Genomic DNA, 26,357 nt, shown 5'->3' with positions numbered 1-26,357 from the left:
AACCAGCTTCTCCCCCTGGACAGCAATATCTTGCCAAAATGAAATGAGGCAGCCCCAACAGCTTTACCAGCATTGCCAGTGATTCCCCTTCCAGTATTGTAAGCACCCCCACAAGGCATACACTGCCCTCCATGAGCTGCTCTAGAGATAGAGCACTGACCAACACTCTGCAATATCCCCCTTTGGATGGCTCTCACCTCTGCAAACTGACCAAATTCAGGAGCTGGATTCTGGAACACAGGTCAGGACTGAAGGCAGAACAGACAGAGTCCTCCTCGGACACCAGCCATCATGAAGAAGAGGCTTGACCCTGGTGATTCCTCAGCTGTATCTTGAAGAGGACATCCGTGGAATGCAATCCCTTCTGGGTCAGTTGAGGGTCCCCTGTTCTGTCTGCTCCTCCCCGCAGGGGCAGACTTTTACTCTGCACCTCAGCATGGCACACAAAATTCAGCAGTGCCCTTGGTCTGCAACCCAACCCTTGGTGCTAACTCTCCCAGCACCCTCTCACTGCTAGCAGCAGCCCTGGGCTGTGCAAATCTGACCTGAGCTGCAGGAAGTGCTGGCCCTGAGCAGAGACTGAGCCAGGAAGGGACAGCAGAGAGCAGAAGTGGTTCTGTTCTCAGAGCAGGACAACATTCATGGGCCTCCTGCAGTATTGTTTTCAGCAACGAATTCTCTGTTGGCAGAGGATATGAGGTGTGTTTTACTTCATACACATACAGCTGGAGGTACTGTTCTCATCACTGCTTCCCCTGACATTTTAGTACTTGTGGTCTTCACCTCCCCTTCTGTCTCTTTTGTCCCATTTCTAATTCTCCTTTGCTTTGAGTTCAGGTTTGGTTTTGATCTCCTCCCTTTTGCCAGGTCTCTGGTTTTTCACAGAGATGTAGGAGCTTTGATTCCTGCATGGGGCAGTGTGCTGGATACGGGAGAGGACAGCTGTAAAAACGTGTGACAGCAGTGAAGTGACAGCTCTTAGAAGCATGAAGTCATTGCTTCTAACTGCAGAAAGCCTTTCCTTAGAAATTATCCTTAATGTTTGAAATAGAGAAAAAGTCAGCATCAGGCAGCATTCCACCTTCACTTCCTCTGCTTCCATGCTACTTCATGTGCCCTATTACTGGCTACATTGAGAAAGCTTTGTCTACAGACAGCCCCTCCGAGGGCTGCTGTGCCACAAGCACTGGAGCAGGTTCCACTTGAAATGCAGCAGAAATAGGAGGCCAAATTACCAGCCAGAGGACTACTGCTCACCAAAGCAATCTCCAGTTTCTTCACTGAGTGTTAAGGTCTAGCCCTGGATGCTTTCAAGTACTCTTCAAGAAAGCAGCAGATGTGGGCAGTTATAAGCATCTTCGAACATAAAATGATAGATCAGTCATCTTAATGTCACTGCAATCCAGAGCTGCTCCCAACAAGCAGCCACTCTTTCAACTGGCTGGTACAGAGCTGAATGACCAAGATATGCTTAATCAAACCAGATGAAAGCACACAGGGAGCCCTGCTCCTTTCAGCTGCAGGCTGAAAGCTGATCCATTGCTTGTCCACATGCAGTAAAACTTCTTTGTTTTAAAGTTCTTAGGGAAACTTGAAACTAAATCCTTGCAAAACATCTGGCACAAAACTTCATCATTTTAATATTAAATGTTTCCTGCAGTCTGTTTGTGTAACTGTGCTGTGTAGGTTTTCTTCATGCTTCATACTAAATTGTTTCTAACTCATTTTATTATCCTTGCCCTGGCTTTGATCTTTCCTGCTGATAACACAGTGCCAGTGTCAGTACTGGCCCAAACACAACAGTCACTGATAGCCCAAGTACAAATTCTGAACACAACTGCAGAATTTTTAGGCTTCAGCTTCATAAAGTCTATCATTCAGCTCTGAGGTTTTAATTAGCTGTTCCTTAACATTACATACATTCCTTTACATTATAGATTTGTCTTCCCAATTGTTCAGTACAAAAATAGGTCCCTTCTGAAATGGCTCTGAACAAGGTGACAAGAAAGCTTGCAACAGGAAGTGATGAAATTGGTATTGAGAACTTTGTGTCAGAGCCTTGGAGGGCTTGAAAAAAATCCAGCAGTGAAGTGGAACATTTTTTCCACATGTAACAGTCAACCTGAACATCCTTGGATAGGCAAGCATAAGAAAGTCAGAAAAGGCTCACACATTCTAAAGCATGCTAGGCATAGTGAAGATCTGGGTTGGAAGGGACCTCCAAAGGGCATCCAGTCCAACTCCTCTTCAGGCAGCAGGGATATCCTCCACTAGGATCAGGTTGCCCAGAGCCCTGTCCAGGCCCCAACCACCTTCCTGGGCAACCTGTTGCAATGTTCCAGCAGCCTCCTGGTGCAGAACTTTTTGCCAACATCCAATCCAAATCTGCTCTGCTCTCATTTCAAACCATTGCCCATGGTCCTGTCCCTGCAGGCCTTTGCAAACAGTCTCTCTGAAGCCTTTGTGAAGCTCCTTCAGGTACTGGCAGGTTGCTATTAGGTCTGCCTGGAGCCTTCTTTTCTCCAGGCTGAACAGCCCCAGCTCCCTCATAGCAGAGCTGCTCCAACCCCCTGATCACTTTTGTGGCCCTCCTCTGGACCCTCTCCATGAGGTCCATGTCCCTTCTGTGTTGAGGGCTCCAGAGCTGGACACAGCCCTGTAGGTGAGGTCTCCCCAGAGCAGAGCAGAGGGGCAGGATCCCCTCTCTCCATCTCTGCCCACACTGCTTTGGATGCAGCCCAGGCTGCCCTTGGCCTTCTGTGCTGCAAGCTCACACTGCCTGCTCATGCCCAGCTCCTCCTTCACCAGCACCCCCAAGTCATTTTCCTCAGGGCTGCTTTCTACCACCTCCTCCCCTAGCCTATGTTGATAGTGAGGATTGTTCCAGCCCAGGTGCAGGACCCTGAACTTGCTCTCGTTGAACTTCATGCAGATCTTCCTGGCCTCAAAAGCTATAGCTTAACAGTTCTAAGTACAGCCACATTAAATCTTAGTGTAATACTCAAAGGCTGATTTGATGTCTTCAGCTGGTTTCATGTTTTGCCGTGCACAGTGCAGAGACCTGGCACTGCCTGACCCTCCTCCAGACAGGGTGATTGGGCTGGCCTGGGCTGCCGGGCTCCTGGCATGGTAACACCACTGTGCTGCTTCTGGGCTCTGAGTTGGTGTTTCTGCAAGATGTGCAGCTCCCACTAACTTTGGCTATCCGACTTAGGGCAGCTTCAGCTTCTTATTCTGAGGCCTTCCAGCATCACAGACGATCCTGCCCCACTGCAGGCTAAAGAAGAGCCTTGATCCTTAACTTTGGCTGCTCAGGAAGAGCTCAGATACAGACAGAATACAAATCGAAGGAGGGTTCAAGAGCCTTTGAACTACAAGAGAAAGCAGAAACCACTCAGGGCTCTTGAAGTACTAGAAAGGATTAAAAACAAAAGACAAAACCCTTCACAGAACCAAAGTGCAATTCTATAGCCTTAAACCCCTGCTAACTGCTAGCAAAGCCAACAGGCATGCTGGAGCTTAGCCATGTAATTACACACAGCCCCCCAGCAGGATGTGACCCCAGCTGAGAGCACTGCAGCTAATGGGGTGCTCACAAACAAAGCTAATTAAGACCTCGTAGAACAGGGCACTATTTCACAAAAGTATCAAAAGATTTAGGGTCAGTGTAGCACTTGGCATGACTCAGAGTTTCTACAAATACCTGCAGGTATTTTCAGCCTGATCGTTACGTGGCTGGCTCAGCTCTAAATGAAACATGAAAATGCATAGCATGAACCAACCCTTCCAACAGCAAACCCTTCAGCTGATGTATAGCACAGGAAATTCCATTGCAACACAGTTCTTGATGCTAAATCCTGCCAGGTGGAATGGATCAACAAAAAGGGAGAAGTGCACTGTGAAAAAAATGTACATTTGCGGAGGTCATCCAAGAGGACAGAAGGAAACTGCAGAAAGTAGCTACACCTCTCACTGCTCAGGTTCAGCTGGGTTCAAGTTCACTATCTGTATCAGTACAATTATTTCCATTTCAAATTATCACTATCTTGCAAAAGCCTATTTTTACTGATATCCCCTTCCAAGCTACTTCCTTTTTTTTTTTTTTTCTTTTACATCATATAGCTATTACTATAAATTAAAATACAGCAATACTGGAATACCAGTTGGAATACATCTTGCTCACAAGAGCTGCTTCAGACAGTCTCCAGTATGATTCAATATTAGAAGAGTACCTGCACTGCTCGGTACTTGTATCACTGCTATAGACAGAGGGATCCAGGCACCACCAGCACTGTGCATTGGCACCAAGCTGAGTGGTGCTGTCGATGTGCCAGAGGGACAGGTTGGCAACCAGGGGGACCTGGACAGGCAGCTGGGTCAGAGCAATCCCAAGCACAAATCCAGGCTGGGTGAGGAGTGGCTGAGAGCAGCCTGGAGAAGAGGGCCTTGGGGGTGTCAGTTGGTGACAAACTCCCCAGGAGCCAGCAGTTGTCACTGGCAGCCCAGAGCCAGCTGTGTGCTGAGCTGCATCCAGAGCAGGGAGAGCAGCAGCACAGGGAGAGGATTCTGCCCCTCTGCTCTGCTCTGCTCAGACCCCACCTGCAGCACTGCCTCCAGTTCTGGGAGTGCCAGGATGAGGGGCAATGGCTTTGAGCTGGGAGAGGGGAGATTGAGACTGGAGATGAGGAAGAAATTCTTTGCAGTGAGGGTGGTGAGACACTGGAACAGGTTGCCCAGGGAGGCTGTGGATGCCCAGGTTGAACAAGTCCCTTCCAACCCAAATCATTCGATGAATCTATGAGTTGTGGAAAAAAGGGGGGGGGGAATCTTTGCCAGAAGCAGCCTCTAGGTTCTCCTCCCTGCTCCCTGTCCCTGCAGGGCTGGGGCTGCCTGTTTCCTTGCAAATCCTGGTGAGCTAGGGGTGCTCTGTTGTAAGTGCCCTTTTTGCCCTGGAAGGAGTAAAGCTTCCTCTATGCTGAGTGAGCAACACTAGCAACGAGAAATTCCAAAAAAAGAGGGAGAAACTCCTTGCAGTGAAAGCCTGAAGCCTTTGTTAGGACACAGGTAGGCCAGTGAGAAGCACTTCACAAGTGTCTGCAGAAGCCTGTCCTCCTCTGGGCTTCACCCTGAGCCAAACATGGAGTTCAGCCCCGGCCCCAGAAGTGCTCTGCAGACAGGCTGTGAGGCAAAGCTGCCTGCTTGGTCCTACCACAAATACTCCTGGCCAAGCAGTTAGCAGCATTCCAGTGAGCCAACAGTTCATTTTCATTAACACAAAAGACATTCTCCTCCCAGGCATAGTTTTCAGAAAGCACGAGTGGAGCTATCTTAGCTTTTAATGCAAATTGAGGACTTGCAGCTCTCATTAGAGCTAAACAGGTTCTCCACTGTCCACTGTAATGTGTTTAAAAATAAACCCCACAAATCTCTTGCCTAAGCAGCATTAGTCATGCTAGATCTCAACCATCAGTCACCAGCTGCCTTTTAGGAACTAGGAAGTTCTTCACCATGAGGGTGGTGAAATACTGGAACAGGTTGCCCAGGGACATTCCAGGTTGAGGCCCTGTCTCTGGAGGCATTCAAGATCAGACTCAGTGTCGCCATGGGCAGCCTGCTGTAGCTGGAAGGATCCCCACTGACTGCAGAGGGGTAGGACCCTTGGGGGTCCCTTCCAGCCCAATGCAGTCTGTGAGGTAAAGAAAAGAGAATAGATGTTTTAAAACTGCTGTCACAGACCATAAGCTACAGGTACCTGCTCTCCTGGTGTCCTTTCTGGCTGTCATTGCTGAGCACTATAAGATGGCATATGTTTTGTTAAACACTACTTGTCCATCTTTTCTGCCAAGCATCTGTTAGCATTCAAATATCTTATTTTAAAGGATCACACATTTCATGCAGGTCAGACCCCAGACACATGGATTAACTGCAAGAAAACCATTATGAGGGCACCCCCCACACCCAAACGTCAGCAAGTACAATGATGTGGAAAACACCAAGCTTTGCTTGTTTCATTTCAGGCTCCACTCCAATGCCAGCTTACACCTGAATTCCTGCTGTGTCTCCAGGAGCTACCCAAAGGAGGCTGTTATGCAATCCGGGGTTTTTTATAGCAAACTAAAACTGCACTGAAGAGATTAAATGCTGGGAGCTAACTTTAGCCAATTTCACTAAGCATATAAGCTGCAGATATCTCCTAAGGTAAAAAGCAAGACAATGAAGGAGTTTGTGAGATGAAAAGCGACCAAGGGCAGCAACCCAACAGAGCCAAAATCAGATGAAATTGGGCAACTCTGCCCCACACTCCCTCTAGTGGCTTTGCCCACGGAGAAGAGCCTCAAGGTCCAGGCATGCAAACCCCTTCAGCCCAATGACAAAACCCCTGGTAATAGGATTAAGGACCTTCTCATCAGATAACATCCAAATCCCTGCCACTCCCAGCAATCAGATCAGAACACAGCCCGGCCCTGTCCCGCTGCAGAGGAGGTGTTTCAGTACTCATGGTAAATACGCTGGGGGTTCTTACCTTTCTTTGCTACTGGGTTTGTATTTATTTGCAAAGCTAATTGGTCTTTTGCTAGAAATGTACAAAGGTACAACATGCAAGTAAGGAAAACCAGGCTCTCCATTTGCATTTGCACTTGCAGCTGATAACTGCATCTCCAAGGAGGTTAAGCTGGCTAACAAGAATGTGCTTAAACACTGTGTTCAGTTAGTCAGATAAGAGCTAGAGAGTGTACTTGCATGGGTTCTGAAAAATAAACCTTTCCTCTCTGACTGCTCGTGGGAGGAAAATAAAGCAGAGGCACTTCTTTCCCTTAGTTTGTAGACATTTCTTTCAATTGCTGGTGTGCTGGCTTACAAAAGTGGACTAATTGCCAATTTCCTGGCACTCCTATTATTGCATCTGCTATAATATGATTTTCTGTGGGACTGTGAAAGGAATTGTAGGACTGGAGACAAAGGAGGAAACAACCTTCTAGAAACTGTCCTTTTTCAATGTGGCAATAACTCTTAGCATTGATGCATTTCTGGCATGAGCTGGCAACAGACTGGTCAGAAATTTGTGTCTTTCACAAGGCAGGAAAGGGACAGCCAGCACTGTATAAGGTTTTGGTTTCATATCTATGTATGTCTGATCCTGTTACACCACTGTGCAAACCCAGTGCAGTTCATCTAGTCTGAAAAAATAATGAGGCAAGCCTCTTACTCGTGTGTTGCTACTAGCAGCAGCATTTAGGTGCATGGGTTAGAACTCCGAAGCCATAGCTAGAGCCCAAATGAATGGGAAATTGTATAGCACTTTGTAAACATCCCACCAAGGCACTGTGCAGATGCTCACATGTAACTATCAACCTGCTTCTTTCACAGCAAGAAGATGAAGTGCTCTTGGATGTTTGCAGTGTGTGTGCTCTGGCTGAGCGGGCACCGCTGTGCGCCCACCAGGCAGGAGGAGGCAACTCTGCAGGAGAACCTCAAGCGTATGTTTGGTTCCCTACAGCCTGTGCTTCCTACAGCCTCTGCTCCCTGTGCTTCCTACAGCCTCTGCTCCCTGTGCTTCCTGCAGCCTCTTCTCCCTCTGCTTCCTGCAGCCTCTGCTGCTGTGTGCTTCCTACAGCCTCTGCTCCCTGTGCTTCCTACAGCCTCTGCTCCCTGTGCTTCCTACAGCCACTGCTCCCTGTGCTTCCTACAGCCTCTTCTCCCTCTGCTTCCTGCAGCCTCTGCTGCTGTGTGCTTCCTACAGCCTCTGCTCCTTGTGCTTCCTTACAGCCTCTGCTCCTCTGTGCTTCCCAAGACCTGAACTCAGAACGAGGTCCTGACCAACCTGCTCTAGCTGAGTCTGCTTTGAGCAGGGCACTGGGACTCAATGATCACCAGAGCTGCCTTCTAGCCTCAACTGTTCTGGGACTCAATGACAAGCAGAAGGACCTCACAGTATATAGCTTGAGTCACACCCATCTGGTCACTGCCAAAGGCTCAGGGTTAGATCCTTATCTGATGGAAATTGTATGGACTCTGTTCTAGTTAGCATTCACTGTCTCAGAATTTGCCACTGCAATGGTAGGGAAACAAAGAGTTGTTTCATTCTACATCACCAATGCAGAGACAACTTGTGACTGTTAAAATCTGATGAGGTCCCTGTGTCATTTGGCTTTTTCCAGTATTATCTGAAGTTGGAGAGAAGTATGTAGATGAAGAGGTAAAGAAAGCTTTGATTGGTATCAAGCAGATGAAAATTATGATGGAAAAAAATGAAGATAAGCATGTAGATCTGATGAAGACCTTCAAGAAGAGCAGTGAAGAAAAACAGGTAACTGACATGCAGCTGGGGTGTTTGTTAAGCTATGGTGGTTTGTAATGCAAGCTGTCTGTGGTTTTAGCCTGCCTCCTGCAGCAGGCTAAAGTGCGGCCTGCCACTGCTCTTAGGCCAATAAGCAGCCCTATAAGCAACCCTGAAGGGATCTGTTGATGTCTTCCCTTTTCTGGCAAGAATGTAAACAAGACTGCACTCACTGAGCAGCACAGACCCCTGGATGTGCTCACAAGACTGACAGGAAATCTGCTGCTGCCCCCTTCGCTATCTGAACAAAACTCTCGTGGCATCTCTACTGAGGTTTTCACTGCCTGCCTCCTGGTAGCAGGAACTGGGCCAACAGATAGCCTTTGCCTCAGGAACCTGGATGTTCACATTTCAAAAGTTGAAACATCTGTTAGTATTTGTCCATTTTTTAAGAAAGAGCTTGCCTGCTGGCAAAACTCTGGCAGCCTGAGGCTTCAGCTGAGCGGAGCTTTCAGAATGTGCTGGAATAAAGCCATGAACTAGAGCACCACCTGCCTCTCCTGGACTGTCTGGTTCTTTGGGAAGCTAGAGGTGAAGAGTTTCTGTCTCTCCTCAGCAATAGAGCTTTCTACCTGAGTGGCACACTGATAATTCTTCCCCCTGGCTGAATATTTAAACTATTCCTAGAATGAAACTGTGATGGTGAGCAATAGATAAAATACAGATGAGTTACCACTAGTTAGCAAGTTACCTTCCCTCAGCTCATCCTGGCTGCAAGGTAAAAGCTGCTACTTGACAGAAGCTGCCTTGAGATGTGAGTTCTCTCATTTTCTGCTGTTAGGAGCTAAGCAGCAGCAGCGCAGACATAGTCAAGCGACCACCACATGGAGATCCACAGTTTGCATAGTATAAGGGGACATTAGATGCTACATGTGGACTCAAATGTTACTATGGAAAGAATCTCATTTTTTGAACATCCAGAAGCCAGAGCTGCTGCAATAGCAATGTGTTGAATAGAGAATTTCTCATACTGCTTACTTCTAGAAACCTCCTGTTATGGGTTTAAGACCCACAGAGTTTCTTAAGTCTTCCAAGGACCTGATAGTCCAGGAAATGGACACCAGAAAGTGTAATCTATGTTATTTCATTCCCATCAGCCTGCACCCCCTTTATAAACAGACATTTTGCCCTGTGCTGCCTTTTCTCTCCCTCTCCTTGCTCCCAGGGCTGTTATCTCTCGGTGTTCCGGGGGAGGCTTTTGGCCTCGAGCGGCCCTGGCTCATTTTTGCTGTGCCATTTGGGCCTGGGCTGGGGGCAGGGGGGAAGCAGAGGGGATGGGGGTGGGCATTGAGGTTTGGTGTTTGGTGTGGCTGGGGGGAAGGTTTTTGGAAGGTTCTGGCCTAGTGAGGTTTTGGCAAGCCTAGGATGGAGAATGAGGCCGAGGCTGAATATGAGTTTGTGTATTTTGTACTGTTGTTATAGCTGTGAACAGTATTTCCATTTAACTTTCCAATTCTCTGTGTGGAGTTTTTATTTCACTCCTTTGGGGAGGGGTAAAGTCCACTCAACCCAAGACACTCTTGCTTCACTGAATTCACGCCACGGCCCCTCCCAGCAACTCAGTACAAGTTTTCTGTGTGGCAGGTACAGAGCTCTGCTCTGCAGGCTTTTATGCACCTCAGAACACACAATGTTTCCCAACTCTCTTTGCAAATTTCAGGCCTTCAGAACAGTATCAAAGCCACAAATCATAGTGTGCTGCAGGGCAAGTACAGGGTATCAGGAGATACCTAGTCCAATGTGTAGACTCAGAGCCATGTGCTTAGACCATCCTGAAACACAGAGCTTACCATACATCTAAACAAATACAGTGATCCTATGGTTTGCAATGAAGCTAAAGGAAAATTTCCTCTTGGTCCAACATCTGGTAGTTAAACTACTATTATATTATTAGTATTAGCAAGCCCCCCCAACACCTGATAGCTTTCTAACATCTTTAGGAACACACCAGTATACTCTTCCCTGTTGAAATGATGCCAGAAAGAAGAAAGAATGACCACTTCAAAGGGTTCTGTCATACTTAGGAACAATCTGGAACACTGTCTGGAAGCCTAAGCTATCGAAATATCTTGCACTTGTAGAAAGAAATTACTGATGTGCAATCCACATCCATAGGAAGAACTCTTCTGTCTTTCCATTGACAAGTCTGTTCCGAAGTGCTGCTTCTGGTCTGCTCAGCTTTGTCATGAAGAATGACTGAGTAGATAGAAGCAGCACTGTAAAATGTATGAAAGGAGTGATCCACACTTGCACAGCAGCAGGCAGAATCCCCCTTACCACAGCCTTCTGATCAGCATCACCCCAAACAGCAAATGCTGCACTTCTGCATTAGAGAAAGCATTTCTGGTCTCAGGAAACATCAGTCCCTTACAGAATAGAGCAAAGCAGCAAAAAAGGGCTGTTTGTGGAACAGCTGAATACTGCATATATAATATGGAAAGAAAAGATAGGAGCTGAGCACAAGAATGTACAGGTTGGATGTTTCTTTCACAGAATGATGCCTGCTTTTCTCATAAACTCACAGCCCCAGGCAGGCTGCAGCTGTCTGTGTGGTTGTCAGTGCTGCTCTCTGAGACTCACATCAGAAAAATCCTAATAGGAGAAGGTTTTCAACTCCCTTCATATGTGAACACAGGTGAGAAGACAATTTACCCTAATGGCTAGGGGTTAGTAAAAAAAAAAAAGTCTATAAATAGCCCAAATGAATGATCAGCACTGGGATGAGTATTTAGAATATGAATGTGAAAATTGCTCTCACCTGATTTTTTTTTTCCTGCTTAGCAAGCCCTGCGACTGATGGATGAAGTAAAGGAAAGACTGGAAGAAGAAGAAAGACAATGTCAAGTATCCTTGAAAAATCTATGGGATGAATGCGAATCTTGTTTAGAAAGTACCTGCATGAGATATTACACAACCTGCAAACATGGGCTGTCATCCTTTACAAGGAAGGTAGGAAGACGTTTTGTACCTGGGAAATACTCTTTGCTTCACCCAGCAGCTGCAGAGAGAGCATAGCTCAGTTGCTGAACAGATCTGCCAGTTGCAGCAGCTTACCAAAATTCACTTGGCTTGGAGGGTCTACAAATGAGATGTTCTATGGCAGAGATCACAGAATGGTCTGGGCTGGAAGGGACCTCCAAAAGGCATCCAATCCAACCCCTCTGCAGGCAGCAGGGACATCCTTCACTAGATCAAGTTGCCCAGAGCCCTGTCAAGCCTCACCTTGAATATCTCCAGGGATGGGGCCTCAACTACCTCCACACAGACTCTTTATGGTCTACCTGAAAATCAGCAAAACTAAAAGTGTCATATTTTTAACATGGCAAAAAATTTACCTATTTATACAACATCATTCTGTCCTATAGTTTGTTTTTTTTAGCTATTTCAATTAATTTAAATTATTTATATCATTTATCAAGTGTATATTTCTGCTATATGTGTATAGTTACATATTCATATAGTGTCTAAATTATTTATATAGCTTATATTAACTAGTTAAATTATTTCAATTAAATTAATTACACTAATGAAATTGTTAATTGAAATTATATTACCTTAATTACATCAATTACATTAATAAATAACATTATTTAAATTATTTTAATTAATTACATTGATGAAAATGCTATTTTATATAATAATTTAAATTATCTTAATTAATGAAACTATCAATTATAAGTATTTGCTAAATTGTTTTAATTAATTAATGAAACTAATTATTTAGATTATTATTGAAATTACTTTATTTGAATTCTATATCTCAAAGCATCAAAATGGTTTTAAAATGCTCATTTGTTTTTTAAGAGAGCAATCTGTCAGCAGAGGAGATTACCCTAACTCTAGCAGACAGCAGTTCTGCTTTCCTGGCTGCCACATCATTATTACCAGGCTCAGGACAATTGAAATCCCAGTTTTGCTGTGTGGAGGTGCTGGAAGTGCTCCTTCACGAGGGCAATGCTGTGACTGCTGCTGCAATTTCAGCCACGTTCCCTGGCTACCACAGCCCCAGCACTGAAACAGCCAACAGCTTGAGAAGGCAGAAAGCTGTGCCTCAGTAGTGCCCAGCTTCAGAGCAGACATGAGGAACTTCCCAGCATATTCTTAAGAGTTTCAGGGGAAAATGTGGAAGAGAGGAACTGTAAGAGTGGTGGTCATTCTTTGGGCATCCCAATCTCATGGGCACCTGTCATGGTTCACAGGATGTTAGGGGTTGGAAGGGACTCCAAAGATAAGTCCAACCCCCTGCAGAGCAGGATGTATTAGTTTGGGTTAAATTGATGAGGTGGGAATTATAAAATATAGTTATTTTTATTTTCCCAAAAACCCCACCCCAAAACTATGTACAAAACTGATAGAATTATTTACAGGTTCTATTGGGTCGTGAATTCTTCCAGGATGCTTAATGGCAATTTTGACACAATTTAGAGAGTTCAGAGACTGGAAAAGCTATGACACAAATAGCTTCACCCACTTATAAACCAAAGGCCAACCAATAACCCTTAGGAAGATCTGAGCAGGCCAGGGTTTACTCATGAGGATCAGAGTGGGAATTTGGAGATGGTCCCTGGCTCGCTCTCTCTGCTGACAGGCTCCAGAAACTGTCAGTTTGTAATCCAGTTCCAGGCTCAGGCTTTATCCCAGGGCCCTGGACCAGGCACTGGAAGCAAGGCAGGACACTGGAGACGACAAGGCTTGAAGTGAGGAGGGGCTGCAGCAGATGTGAGCAAGGCTTGAGCAAGGCAAATTTGAGCGAGGAGGATCTGAGCAAGAGGATCTGAGCAGGAGTCGATTTGAGCAGGAGCCCCCAGGCTCCCCAGCCACTTGAATATATACAACATGCCAGAGGTCACTTGGTCCAATGGGGCACTAAAGCTAACATGCAGCCACCCAATGGGAAGCCGTCTGCCAGGCTATGACCATCAAAGGCAGAGGCCAGGACCTGGGGAAGCTTTCATGCTCTGACCCCAGCTGGCATCTTGTTTACCAGACAGCCAAGGGCCTGTCCCCTTTGTTCCTTTTCCCGCCTTGCCCTGTTGTTGTGGCAGGAAGGAGGGGAGAGAAAGGACCTGTCTAGACATCTTGAGGCCTGTCTGGATCTGTACTGGGCCATGTGTCATGGCCTACCAACACACAGGACCATAGAATGGAACACAGGTCACACAGGAACACATCCAGGTAGGGCTAGAAAGTCTCCAGAGAAGGAGACTCCACAACCTCTCTGGGCAGCCTGTTCCAGTGTTCTGGGACCCTCACAGTGAAGAAGTTCCTCCTCATGTGTAGGTAGAACCTCCTGTGCTGTAGTTTATATCCATTACCCCTTGTCCTATCACAAGGTGCAACTGAGCAGAGCCTGTCCCCTCCCTCTTGACACCCAGCCCTCAAATATTTGTAAACATTGATTGAACCCCCTCTCAGTCTTCTATTCTCCAGACTAAACAGCCCCAGGGCTCTCAGCCTCTCCTCACCAGGCTGTGCTCCAGTCCCTTCAGCATCCTGGTTGCTCTCTTTTGGACTCTCTCCAGCAGATCCTTGTCCCTCCTGTACTGGGAAGCCCAAAACTAGATGCAATATTCCAGGTGAGGTCTCAGCAGGGCAGAGTAGAGGGGGAGGAGAACCTCCCTCAATCTGCTGGACACATTCCTCTGAATTCACCCCAGGATCCCATTGGCCCTCATGGCCACAAGGGCACATTGCTGACCCATGGGTGAGTTGAACCTGCTGCTGTTCTATACAGGCCATGCTGCAGTCATGCCAGCTTCACAAAGGAGAGTGCTGGCTGGAGCAGAGTATGATGGGGATTGAAGTTCAGATTGCAGCATGGGAGGCTTCCTGTTCTGGTTGCTGCTCCTGGGTTCTGGCTTCTTGGGTGTTGGCAAGGAGGGCTGGGGGAGTAGCTCCTTGGCTTGGGCTTCTGGCTTGCTGCTGCTTGCTGCTGCTTTGTGCCATGCTTTTCCTGCAGCAGGCTCAGGGAATTGTGCATCTGTGCTGGGATTAGTGTCGTGGAGAGGGGGAATAGGGATGGAGGATGGTGATTATTAATTATGAATTATGAAAATATGATTTATGAAAGTATTATTATTATTAATATTCGATTAATTACTTTATATATACTGATTCGGATGCACGGTTGTAATAATATAGACCATAACTGATTTAGTATTTACAATTATACCCAATTATAATATTTACAGTCAATTTCTAATTAAGGGAACGAAAGGGTGCAGTTCCGCCGCTTGTCCACTAGATGGAGACTCGACAAAGCGCTTGCCGCTGCGAGCTATGTAAGAGATATGTATAACGTTATTACGAGGCAGGTTAAGCTGGAAATACCACGCGGCTGGGCGCGGGCGCTTTGAATAGAGCGTTACTAAATGTTATACACATGAAAGATACATGCAGCGAGACAAATTGCCGGATCACACGGGCTCGCTGGGTATCTGCTTCTGCCTGAGGTTGGCCCCGTTCGGGCGGTGCTTTCTTTCTCCCTCCCGGCTCGGGGCGGCGGGGGCAAGGTTGGCTTTCTCTTTCCCGCGGTCTGCGGGAAGGGCAGTTCGCTTCTTTGTCCTCCCGCGGTCTGCGGGGAGGGGCTGGCTCCCTGACCGGAGGATGGCTCAGGAGGGCCAGGTCTTTTCGGTGCTCGGCCCTACGATCGAGGACGGTTTTCCCGTAGGCAGGTCTCCGGTGGGGGGTGCGGTGACGCGATGCTTCCCCCCCTCGGCTCGGCTCGAGGTGAGCTGACTGCCGCTTCTCTAGGCGACTGCTTCCATTTAAATTATAATGGTACAGTCATTGCCTTGACTTCAATGGAGAGGCTAATCTTTGCTCTCTCTTTTCCCTCGGGGAAAATCCCGGGTGTTTCGCCCTGATACGGGCCGCGGAGCGGCTACAGGGGGCGGCTCCTTTCACTCCTGCGGTCTGCGGAGGCCACGCAAAATGCGTTTCTGCTTATTTGGCTGCTTAATTAGCTTGCAGCGTTTCTGGACAGCCAGGTTTGGGCTAGTCCTTCCCCCTTTGGGTTACAGCTTACCCTCTCTGGGGGCTTCCCTCAGTCCTTTTCGACTGGGTCTACGTCGCTTCTGGCGACGGGGTCATCCTTTGCGGGTCCTCGATGCACACTCCGTGGGCTGGCTTCCATGTTCGCAGAGGCTTCCCAGTACGCTTGCGTGGGAGGCTTATAGCTTACACAATCGTGAGTTGCATGATGGGTGAAAGCAAAGGAGAGAGCAACGTGGCACCAAAATGGGGCAATACTTATAGACACTCGAGGCTGGACTTAGCCAACGGGCACGCTTGCCAACAACCTGCTTCCACCTATAGAAAGGTGAAGCTAGAATTATGCCCTTCGATGGACAGAGCATAGGCATCCCATTGAGATGGGTGCCCGCAGTTGTTTGCCCCTTAGGAGACAGGCTGGCGCCTGAACCTTTTGTCTTCCCTTCCTGAAAGGAGGGTGGAAGGGGGACTTCCCAGAACATGTTGGGACAAGTTAGCTGGTATCAGGGGGCATAATTCTGGGCATGTGATGCCTTTATGACAATTAGCTGAGTTGCTCAGGAAACTCTACTCTTATCTCACTTTTTTTGTCTCAATCCCGAGTTTTTGTGTTACTTTACCCTCACTTCTGTGCTGGGCACACAGCCAGGGTACCTTGCTGGTTGGGTTTGACCCCTTCTGTTCTGATTTAACCACTGCAATACCTCAAATGTATCTCTTGGATTTTCAAAAGTCTGTGGTGATCAAGCTGAAGCCACTGCAGTACAAGTTCTGTGCTGCAAGGGCACTGTCTCTGAGCATCTGGGTAGCTTCCTCAGTGAGCTGTAAGGTTCCTTTGAAGCACTCAGAGTCAGAAATGTGTTGTGACTTCAACTGTTTTAAAAACAGAGGACACAGACAATAGCTGTGGCTGATGGCACACAGGCAGCAGGGGCAATGCTGGCTTAGGCTGCTCCTGCAGTGCCTTCCCTCTGAGCTGCACTGCTGCTCAGATTAAGCATCTGATCTGCTATAAAGAAGAAAAAGAAACAGCCTACCTGTGTCTGTGTGTGTTTGGCAGACTGCTCCTTAACCCCCAGCAGTTTCCTGATGCCATGAAGCATGGCTCCAACAAGCACTGTGTCTGTTCAGGTGCAGGCAGGGATTAAAGCACAGAGCATGGAACCAGTGACAGAGACCTCAGGACCCGGAACTCTGTAAAGCAGAATCAACTCTCAGCCTCTCAGTCAAACCAGGGGATTGAAGCTGCTGTTTCATTGCTTTTGATATGTTTCAGCTTGCACAAGGATGTGAGGACTTGTTCATTGGCGAGGGCAGGGTGTCTACAGCTCATAGCAAGGACATTCACCTTCTGCTCCCTATGCTGCACAGAGGTACCAGAGAAGTGTTTTCAAGATAAAGTCCAAACTGCTTGTGAAAGAAACCCAGATGCCACAGATTAAAGGCCAACTGGCAACCCTTTTACTCTAGATCTGGTTTGGAACTAATGGTTTAAAGAGAAGGTATTTTCACTCCTTAAAGTCCAGTGTCTTAAGTTACTTTGGAGGGTGTGCTGTGCTTGCAGGTGTCAGGAGTGCATTATTTCTATGGGTGTTTGAAATAGAAAAACCAGAGCCACTTCCCTGAGAGATGAACAACAGCTGATCTGTCTCCTTCTCACACACAGGTTGAAGATTTTTTGAGGAAAATACCTCCACTCATCTTTACTGTTCCTGAGGATCAAGGAAAAGACATCCAGTTGCATGAAAAGCCTGAGAAAGAGGATACCCAGCTAGTGAAAATGGAAGGTGTATTTAGCCAAATGTTACTGGACATGGGCTCAATATTTGACAGAAGTTTCATTTTCTTCAAGCAGATGCAAAAAGAATTTGACCAATCTTTTCAGACATATTTTATGTCTGACCTGGACTTGAATGAGTCTGTCAGCATGCCAGCTTTACCTGAGCACCTCAGCAGAAACGAAGGCGCACAGAAAGGCTGGGGGATCCCTGGCTTCTTCCAGACTGTCTTTGACTTCAGTAAGATGGTGTTTGAAGGGGTCAGTGAGGCCATCACCGAGGTGTTTGATGAGTACAGAGAGAACGTAAGAGATGTGCCAGAACAAGCCAAAGGCAAGTGTTAGACAGTTCAAATCAGCTTCACTGTTCATGGCACCAAACCCTTTGGGACTGCCAAGCTATGGTGAATGATTCTGTTTGCACTATCTTAGTGTGAGACACTGCAGGAAGCTCTGGAGGCTTTTTAGGCATGGGTAAAAGGCAGATTCATTGGTTTTAAGGAAAAGATGCAAATCATCCAGAAACCCCAAAGAAAAGTTGCAGGGGTGTTAAGCCTAATTTTCAATGCAATTCTCAAAGCATTTGCAGGAGTTCCTTAGGAGTGTTTGAATTCCTGGAGGCTGCAGGTGCTCATGAGGCTGGCTGGCAGGCCTGACCTCAGTGCTTGTTGGCATGTTTGTGTCACATCAGGTTGACATCTCACTCGTGCTTGGAAACTGTGGTCACTCTGTGGCATGGCAAGGGGTATCCCTGCCCTTGCCAAATGGCATCAGGCAGCTGCTGTGCACTGTGCCAATAAAAAACAGAGCAGCAGCTGGGTTTTCCAGTGACCAGAATGATTCTGGGCATAGCACTGATTTCAGGTGGTAACGCTCAGGGGAAGAACCCCCCAACTCTTAGAATATAAATTAGCCTTATCCTTGGTGTCTTACTAGTGCAAATAGAAAATCAATAGAAACAAATAGAAAAGCATTCCAGTAGGTGCTGGTCTGTAAGTGCATCATGATCTGTTACCTCAGAAATAAATTCTTTCCCCTAGCTCTCCATGATTATGAAACATCTTGAGTTCAAAGAGTCCAAAGGCCCTTACCAGAGCTGGCATGTTGTAGACAGAATGTGTGATAGTATCAGTAATGGTTTGGCTGTCAGTGGGGAATGTGCTGCTGAGCCTTTATAAGAGAATATAATTCAGTGGCAGGAACTCTCTAAAAGTAACCATGATGTGTGTCTCCTCCTGACTTCTAATTTTTAATCACAGAAGAATAGGACTGCTTGAGTTGGAAAAGGCCTCTAAGATCATTGAGTCCAACCATCAACCCAACCCCACCATAGCCACCAAACCCTGTCCCCAGGTGCCATGGCCACACATGGCCACACCTCCAGGCATGGGGACTCCACCACCTCCCTGGGCAGCCTGTTTCAATCCCTGACCACTCCTGCAGCAAAGAAATTTTTTGTCATCTCCAACCTAATCTTCCCCTGGCAGTTTCAGGCCATTGCCTCTCCTTCTATCACCTGAGACTAGGGAGCAGAGCCCAACCCCCCCTCACTGCAGCCTCCTTTCAGGGAGCTGTAGAGAGCAATGAGGTCTCCCCTCAGCCTCCTCTTCTCCAGGCTAAACATCCCCAGTTCCTTCAGGTGCTCCTCCCCAGCCCTGTTCCCCAGACCCTTCCCCAGCTTTGTTGCCCTTCTCTGGACCTGCTCCAGCCCATCAATGTCCTTGTAATGAGGGGCCCAAAACTGAACCCAGTGGTTGAGATGTGGCCTCACCAGTGCCCAGTACAGGGGCACAATCCCTGCCCTACTCCTGCTGGCCACACCATTGCTGATCCAGGCCAGGATGCTGGTTTGTATTTTTTATATATTACATATAAACGTGTAATTTTTTTTTAGGGAGTAGGATGTGGCTTTATGCCAGGTATTTTAGATTAAGGGCAAGAAATTATATTCTAGCAGACAGAGAAGGTTACAAAAAATATTTACCAAGACCTTAAGATCAATGCAGTCTGAAATGCTGTGGCTTCGTTGCAGATGCTGACAGGAGGGGCATGTTCTCCAAACTCACATCAGGGCGCAAGAGACCTCTGTGCAGGGAGCTTCGGGAGAGCTCCCCTGGGTGCCCACAGTTCCATGAGAGATGTCAGACATGCCAAGACAACCTTCTGCATGGTAAACCGCTGCGTTCTGATTCAGTGCTTTTCTTGGACGCCCCACTTCTAGTTTTGCTCCATTCCGCCTAGTGCTGACATCCTAAAAAGTCCCTCCCCAGCTTTCTTGTAGGCTGTTCTTTATTCCAGATAATTTGCATTGCCCTCCCTCACTGCCTTCACAGAGGGTCAGTGTAACCCAGCTGCTAACACTGCTGGAAGTCCAAAGAGGAGTTCCACACATCCTAACAACACACCCACACTGTCAGAGCTGCCATCCTGCAGAGAAGCAACAGTCAGGCAGCAGCTGATCCTGCCTGGATGCAGGAGTTCTGAGCAGAAAGTGAGAAGCTCAGACTCCTGGGCCAAAGGGGGCTGCTTGACAGTATGTAAACAGATGGCAAAGCTCTGGCATGCAGCCTTCCTGGGCACATGCAAAAAAATTCACAGTCAGAGAATCCTAGAATTGTTTGGGTTGGGAAAGCCCTCCAAGATCATCCAGTCCAACCATCCACCCAGCACCTCCATGGTCACTAAACCCTGTCCCCAAGTGCCATGGCCACACATTTCTTGCACACCTCAAGGGACAGGGACTCCACTACCTCCCCAGGCAGCCTGTTTCAATCCCTGACCACTCTTGCAGCAAAGACATTTTTTCCTCATCTCTAGCCTAGACTGACTTTGCTCCTCCAGTCCTTGCCTTGGGAAGGCCTGACAATGGAATCCGAGCAAATAAAAGAAGGTAATGGTTAAGGAGATTGTGGAGTTGCTGTAGATAAAAACTACCACTTAACAGAAGCTCTATCGCCATGAAATATGATACAAACCTTAAAGTACTTGGAAAATCATTGGACTACAGCAAATGGTATAATGGAGCCATTTTGTCATTAGGAGTCTAAACTAAATCTACCAAGACAAGCCAGCAAGAATAATAATAATAATTATTATTATTATTATTAAGTGTTATTTAAGCAGAAATTCCAACCCTGCCCCTTGCTAATCTTTGTTAAAGATTTCTAGACTTCAATAAAATGCTGAGGTACAAGCCCCTGCTTTCCTATAAGCTTGATGCTATCTCTCCTGTCCGACAGACTGCCCAAACGTTCCTGAGCTGCACATCAAGTTTGATGAAGCCTTTAAGCTGGTCAATGTCTCGGGGGAGCAGTATGAGCAGATCCTCCAGGTGGTTCAGCGTCACACAGAAGACACTTCCTACTTGTTGAACAAAATGAAGGAAAGGTTTGGGTGGGTGTCTGAGTTATCCAACACGACCATTGGACCAGAAAACATTTTCAATGTAGTTAAGGTAAGAGTTGCTATTACACAGTGCTCTCTCTGACCTGTACTTTGCTTGCAGTCATCCCCTTGGGCACTGTGGGTTTGGGGTTTTCAACACCAAGTTTCTACTCATCCTGAACTCATGCATGCTTGACAACCCCTCTATAAGCTGAAACTTCAGGGATTAGCAACCCTTTTTCTTAAATCCTTTTGGCCTGATGGATGGCTGACAGGCTAACCTGAATCCCTGGCAGGTGGCAGTAAACTGACACTACCAGTTTTGACCAGCCCCAGCCTACCTTCACTGCGCCACTCAGTGACACACCCTCACTAGGTGACTGAACATGAGCTGTATGTCTCTCTATCTCTACAGCCCACAGCTCAAAGGAGGCAAAGGTTATGCAGATCAGTGCAGTCGAAGCTCCATATCTTTTAATGCATCTCTCACTGTTCCCATAAACACAGGATGATTGACTCTATCTCAGACACAAGAACATATCACGGGGAAATCCTGAGTGAGGGACAAATCCTATTCTTCATTCCTACTAAGAAATCCACTGCACTACCAACACTACAGGAACTTCACAGGAAATCATTGTGCAACCCACCATGAAAGCACCATGTCAGGAAGAAGGGGACTGGCAATACCTAAGAACAACACTCTCAATCAAGTCTAAGCTATCTGCTCTAGAAAAACACAACTATGGAACACAGCCTGGGTTAGAGAAACACACAGCAATGAATAAATTCAGCCACAATAACTCTTCCTTGAAATCAAGGAATATATCTGGTTGGAAGAGACCTCCAAGCTCATCCAGTCCAACCCTCGACTGAGCACTGAAGGGTCAACACCAAACCATTCCATAAGAACCATCGTCCCACACCCAGTTGAACACCCCCAGGGATGGTGACTCCAGCACTGCCCTGGGCAGCTTCTTCCAATGTCTGAGATCCCTTCCAGTGCAGAAATATTTCCTAGCACCCAGCCTGAACCTCCTCTGGGGCAGCTTGGAACCATTTCCTCTGCTCCTGTCTCTTGCCACCAAGGAGCAGAGGCTGCCCCCTCCTCACTCCAACCTCCCTTCAGGGAGCTGTAGAGAGCACTGAGGTCTCCCTCAGCCTCCTCTTCTCCAGCCTGAACACCCCCAGCTCCCTCAGCCCCTCCTCTAGCCCAGGGGCTCCAGGCCCTTCTCCAGCCTCATTGCCCTTCTCTGGACAGGTTCCAGCCCCTCAATGTCCTTCCTGCAGTGAGGGCCCAGAGCTGAACACAGCACTCCAGGTGTGGCCTCCCCAGTGCTGAGCACAGGGGGATGGTCACCTCCTGTCCCTGCTGCCCACCCTGCTTCTGAGCCAAGCCAGGATGCCTTTGGCTTTCTTGGCCACCTGGGCACTGCTGGCTCATGGTCAGTGACTGCCAACCAACACCCCCAGGTCCCTCTCCCAGTTGCAGCTTCCCAACCATATCCCCAGGTCTGTAGCTCCCCATGGGGTTGTTGTGACCCAGGTACAGGACCTGGCCCTTGGCCTTGTTGAACTTCAATTAGTGGATGACTCACACACAAGTTTTCATCAGGAGAGCAGAAATTATTTATAGATGTAGTTCATGGAATTAATATTGATATGTAATTCTTTAGTACGGTCTTTGAGAACCATATCAGCTCTTCCCAATACCTACACTAAGTTCAGACCCCCACTGTTTCTTCAGAAGAAAGTTAGAGAACAAACCTAAAATAGCCCTCTATTTAACTTCCCCCTATGTTTTCTCCTCTTCCTTCCAGTGCCTGAAGGGATCGTACAGGAAGGCTGCAGAGGGACTTTCCATGAGGGTGTCTAGAGACAGGACAAGGGGAATGGTTTGAAGCTGAGGCAGAGCAGGGTTAGACTGGAACTGAGGGTAGGAGGCTGGTGAGACTCTGGAATAGGCTGCCCAGGAAGGCTGTGGATGCCTCCTCTCTGGAGGTGTTTAAGGCCAGGTTGGATGAAGCAATGAAGTCCAGTTGAGAAGTGTTCCTGCCCAAGGCTGGGAGGTTGGAGCAGATGAGCTCTGAGGTCCTGTGTCGGTGTGAGCTGAAATTCCCCCCCCCACCAACAATAACCAGGCTAGCCCAGTCTGGAAGCAAATGAAGGCTGTATGTACAAGCAGAGTCTAAAATCTACGATGAAATGCAATGAATATGTACAAATATACAAAATTCACAACATTCACAAATATCAACAGAAAAGCACAACCGATCTCCCTTTGCTTCCCCCCAAGGGGACCCTCCCAAAGGGGCCTCTCTCTCTCCCAGGAGCTTCCCCCCAGACCCTCCTGGACAGAGAAGCAGAGTTAGTTAAGCAGAAAGTTGTTAACTTAGCTGCCAAGGTCAGTACGTGTTATCTTCAGCCAGAAGAGAAGAAGAAACAGCAGCCAGACAGCCCAGCAACTGCCCCCACTGCAGAACGCAGAATGTGCAGAGTGCCTACTTTGTTTTGGGTAATAGTTCTTAAACATTTCTATCTATCCAATGGAAGTGTTTAGAACAATCAGTATTTTGCTTTCTTACACCCAATAGTGACTTATTTACAATCTTTCACTTTTCTGTTTTGAACTTTGCAAGGAAAAAATTAAAAAGACAGTTTCAAACCGTCACAGGTCCCTTCCAACCTGAGCCATTCTATGGTTCTATGATTAAGGACAGAAGGCAAAGCAGGTGTAAACCAAACTGAAAGCATGCAGTGGCTTGCAGTGCCTACTGACTTGTTCTCTTCTAGGTGGTACCTGGGGATCCCTCCAGCAAAAATGAAACTGTGGTAGACGTGAATGTTCTGACTTCACCTACTTTCACCATTAAAGTTCCTCCCAACTTAGACCCAAAGAGTGCTGAATTCATTGAGTACATAGCTGGAAGAGCACTACAACTATATAAGCAGAATTTTTAAGTGGTAAGTTCATTCCTTCTCTTTTCCTAGAGAAAGCATAAGAGGTGTTTGCATTGCAATAAACTGCAGTTGGAACAGGATTCTGTGGTGGTGTACACAAGTCTGTCTTCTCATAAAGGACACACTGATCAACATGAGTATCATGGAAAAGGAAAGCAAATGCTCACTGCTCCAGCCTGCAAGGCACAGTGATGATAATGATGATGATGATATTAAAAGCTTTGAATTATTTAACTGTTAAACTCTTGATCTTGAAATAACATTTAGCATGAAGGAATGTGAGGACAAATATTTCTTCAAAAGAGAACTGCTTCACACCCACAGTCCAGAGCCTTGGCATCAGAGTCCACGTCACCGTGTTTGTTAACCAACAAAGGAACTGGAATCACCACTGTTCACCATAGGCTTTATTTCCAGTGGTGTTTGCAAGTATGCTCTATATTATTTTTGATGATAAAGGGGTGCAAAGTTAGGATCAGCACCAGGACTTGAAAGCTGTCTTACCACAGCACTGTCCCATGAACAGCATTCTGCTCCAGTTAAGAGTGTTAACAGTCAGCAGTCTCATTTGTAGAAACATGTACAGCAAGATCCTTCCCAAGGGCTTTCACCATTTCTGTAGAAAGGGCTCAGAGAGGCCTCTCTCCATGCCTAATAAATTTCCAGGTGGGGAAGGAAGAACCAGTCAGGGGGAATGTCCAGGAAAGACAGGGTGGTTTCAGGTGGCATCACGCTCCTGTGGGCCTAGACAGCCATCAAGGGATAGCCAAGGGGCTCTGGGATGCACAGTTATGGTGGCCCCCAACTCCCACAGCTGGCTCTTGCAGTGGCCAGAGCAACAATACATGTGAGATCTACAGACAAACCATGGCAGTGTCCCCCTAGTCTTCTGAGGAGGAACTAGATTTGGATATTGCTCCTTTTTAGGTCATCTCAGCAGGTAAAGCATGACCTGAACACACACAGTCTCAGAAGGCACATAAAAAGGATTCAACATTAACAACACAGATGCAGACAATGGCAGCATTGAACACTGGCTCTGGGTATTCTGCTGAGGTTAGACTCCCCATTTTTAAGCAGATGAAAGAAATCACTTCAGCATTTTCAGCAGAGAGGCTGAGGTGGGCTGCAGAATGTAGACAGAAGGTAATAAACCTCAGTGTGAGCTTTGCTCAAGCAAGTCCCAGTGAAATGCTGTGTGGATTGTATTTAATCATCTTTTTAAATGTTTGCATTTTAAACATATCATAGAACATGCTCAGCACAGCTTCTCCGCGCTTTGCATTCAGAATGCCCTGTAGCTGATATGCAGTTATTGATGAGACAGACTCCTTCAGATCGTGCAAGACTATTCCTTAAGGCCTCGCAACGACAAGATTCATTTCCTTTGCTGATTATGATTTTTAGCCTGGATCTCAGCATGATTCTCTATATCTTCTGTAGCCATTTCACAGCTGAGCAAAGTGAGTGGCATCCATTTTCATATCACAATACATTCTATATTCACTTTGCGTAAGAGACTGAGGCACCTGAAAGTGTGACAGAAGCAGAGCTAAAACGCTACAAGAAAAGGAAAACAACTATAAGAGGGGGAAAAAACATCCCTTCCTGTCTGGATTTTCTGTTGTGTGTGTTTCTGATACATTCCACATTTTTCTAACATCCTTTTCTCAGCCCCAAATCAAATTGCTAATATAACTCTTTTTCTCCTAGGAAAGAAGATCTGTTAAATCTTTCTTCCTGCAACCCAGTATGTAGTCCTTAGGTGAAATACCCTGAGTTCAACACACAACTACCTGTCAAATGGCTATGGGTAAAACAGTTGCATATAAATGAAATGTGTTTAGCCAATACTGTGACATACGAGCTAGAAACCAACGACTGTAGAAATCTAACTCAAACCAAGTTTAAATCACCTTTAATATTAAATGCTATTTATGGTGTGGATTAGGTAATCTTTGGTAACCTGCTGTAGCCCTGATTATTCACAGATTGAAGGAAATAATTGAAGAAAATAATCAGCTATCAGTGTAGAAACAATTCCTATTTGCACACTTAAATTCAGAGACAGTATTAAACTTTCCAAGCCCTGTCCCTACAGATGTTGCAGAACCAGCTAAGTCCTAGTGAACCAGTTTTCCATACACGTCTAGTATAGTATTTTCCAATTAAAGATTCCATTTCTTCTTCCAGTTGCTTTTGACGTTTATCATGTACATTAAATTACTTTTCTGAATATGCAGTAATAAGTCTTCTGCCTTTGGCATTTCTTATAGTTCACTTCTGGAATTTCTTTTTTATTAAGGAGGAAGCCTGTAATCAGAAGAGATGTTTGTTTTTTGCTATGTTACACACATTAGTTTCCAACAGCATTTGCAAATTCCAGTAAAGGTTAAGAACTGCTATCTCTCTCAGAAGCAGAGCTCCAGGTGGTCTGGTTTCATTTGCTGTGCCTGGCATTTCTAAGCATTTCTGGACATGGTTATATTTACCATTTCCAACGAGACCTTTGCTATGCACTGTGTTCACTGCAAAGTGCACAAACCTGTAGACAAAGAACTGGACCCCAATACACCATTCCTTTTCCTTTACTTCTACACATGCAAGTCAGTACATAGCTTCATACAAAGGAAAGACCATTTCATAGAATCATAGAATCAACAAGGTTGGAAAAGACCTCAGAGATCATCAAGTCCAACCTATCACCCAGCATCTCATGACTAACTAAACCATGGCTTCAAGTGCCATGTCCAGTCCTTTTTTGAACACCTCCAGGGATGGTGACTCCACCACCTCCCTGGGCAGCACATTCCAATGGCAGATCACTCTTTCTGTGAAGAACTTTCTCCTCACCTCGAGCCTAAATTTCCCCTGGCACAGCATGAGACTGTGTCCTCTTGTTCT

The 26,357-nt window shown here is 46.6% G+C and overlaps 1 protein-coding gene across 1 annotated transcript; it reads left to right on the top strand.

The window, feature by feature from the left end:
- Nucleotides 1-7,375: 7,375 nt before the first annotated feature.
- Nucleotides 7,376-23,453, top strand: CLUL1 (clusterin like 1). Its single transcript, XM_054394756.1, has 7 exons — nt 7,376-7,478; nt 8,160-8,308; nt 11,120-11,287; nt 16,998-17,442; nt 19,141-19,278; nt 20,348-20,562; nt 23,286-23,453. The coding sequence occupies exons 1-7, from the start codon at nt 7,376-7,378 to the stop codon at nt 23,451-23,453; spliced, it is 1,386 nt and encodes a 461-aa protein (XP_054250731.1).
- Nucleotides 23,454-26,357: the final 2,904 nt, after the last annotated feature.

Source organism: Indicator indicator, chromosome 31 (assembly GCF_027791375.1).
Source record: "Indicator indicator isolate 239-I01 chromosome 31, UM_Iind_1.1, whole genome shotgun sequence".
In the NCBI taxonomy this organism is placed as follows: domain Eukaryota; kingdom Metazoa; phylum Chordata; class Aves; order Piciformes; family Indicatoridae; genus Indicator; species Indicator indicator.
The sequence above is the reverse complement of the archived record's forward strand: the minus strand, read 5'-3'. Positions and strand labels throughout refer to the sequence as shown.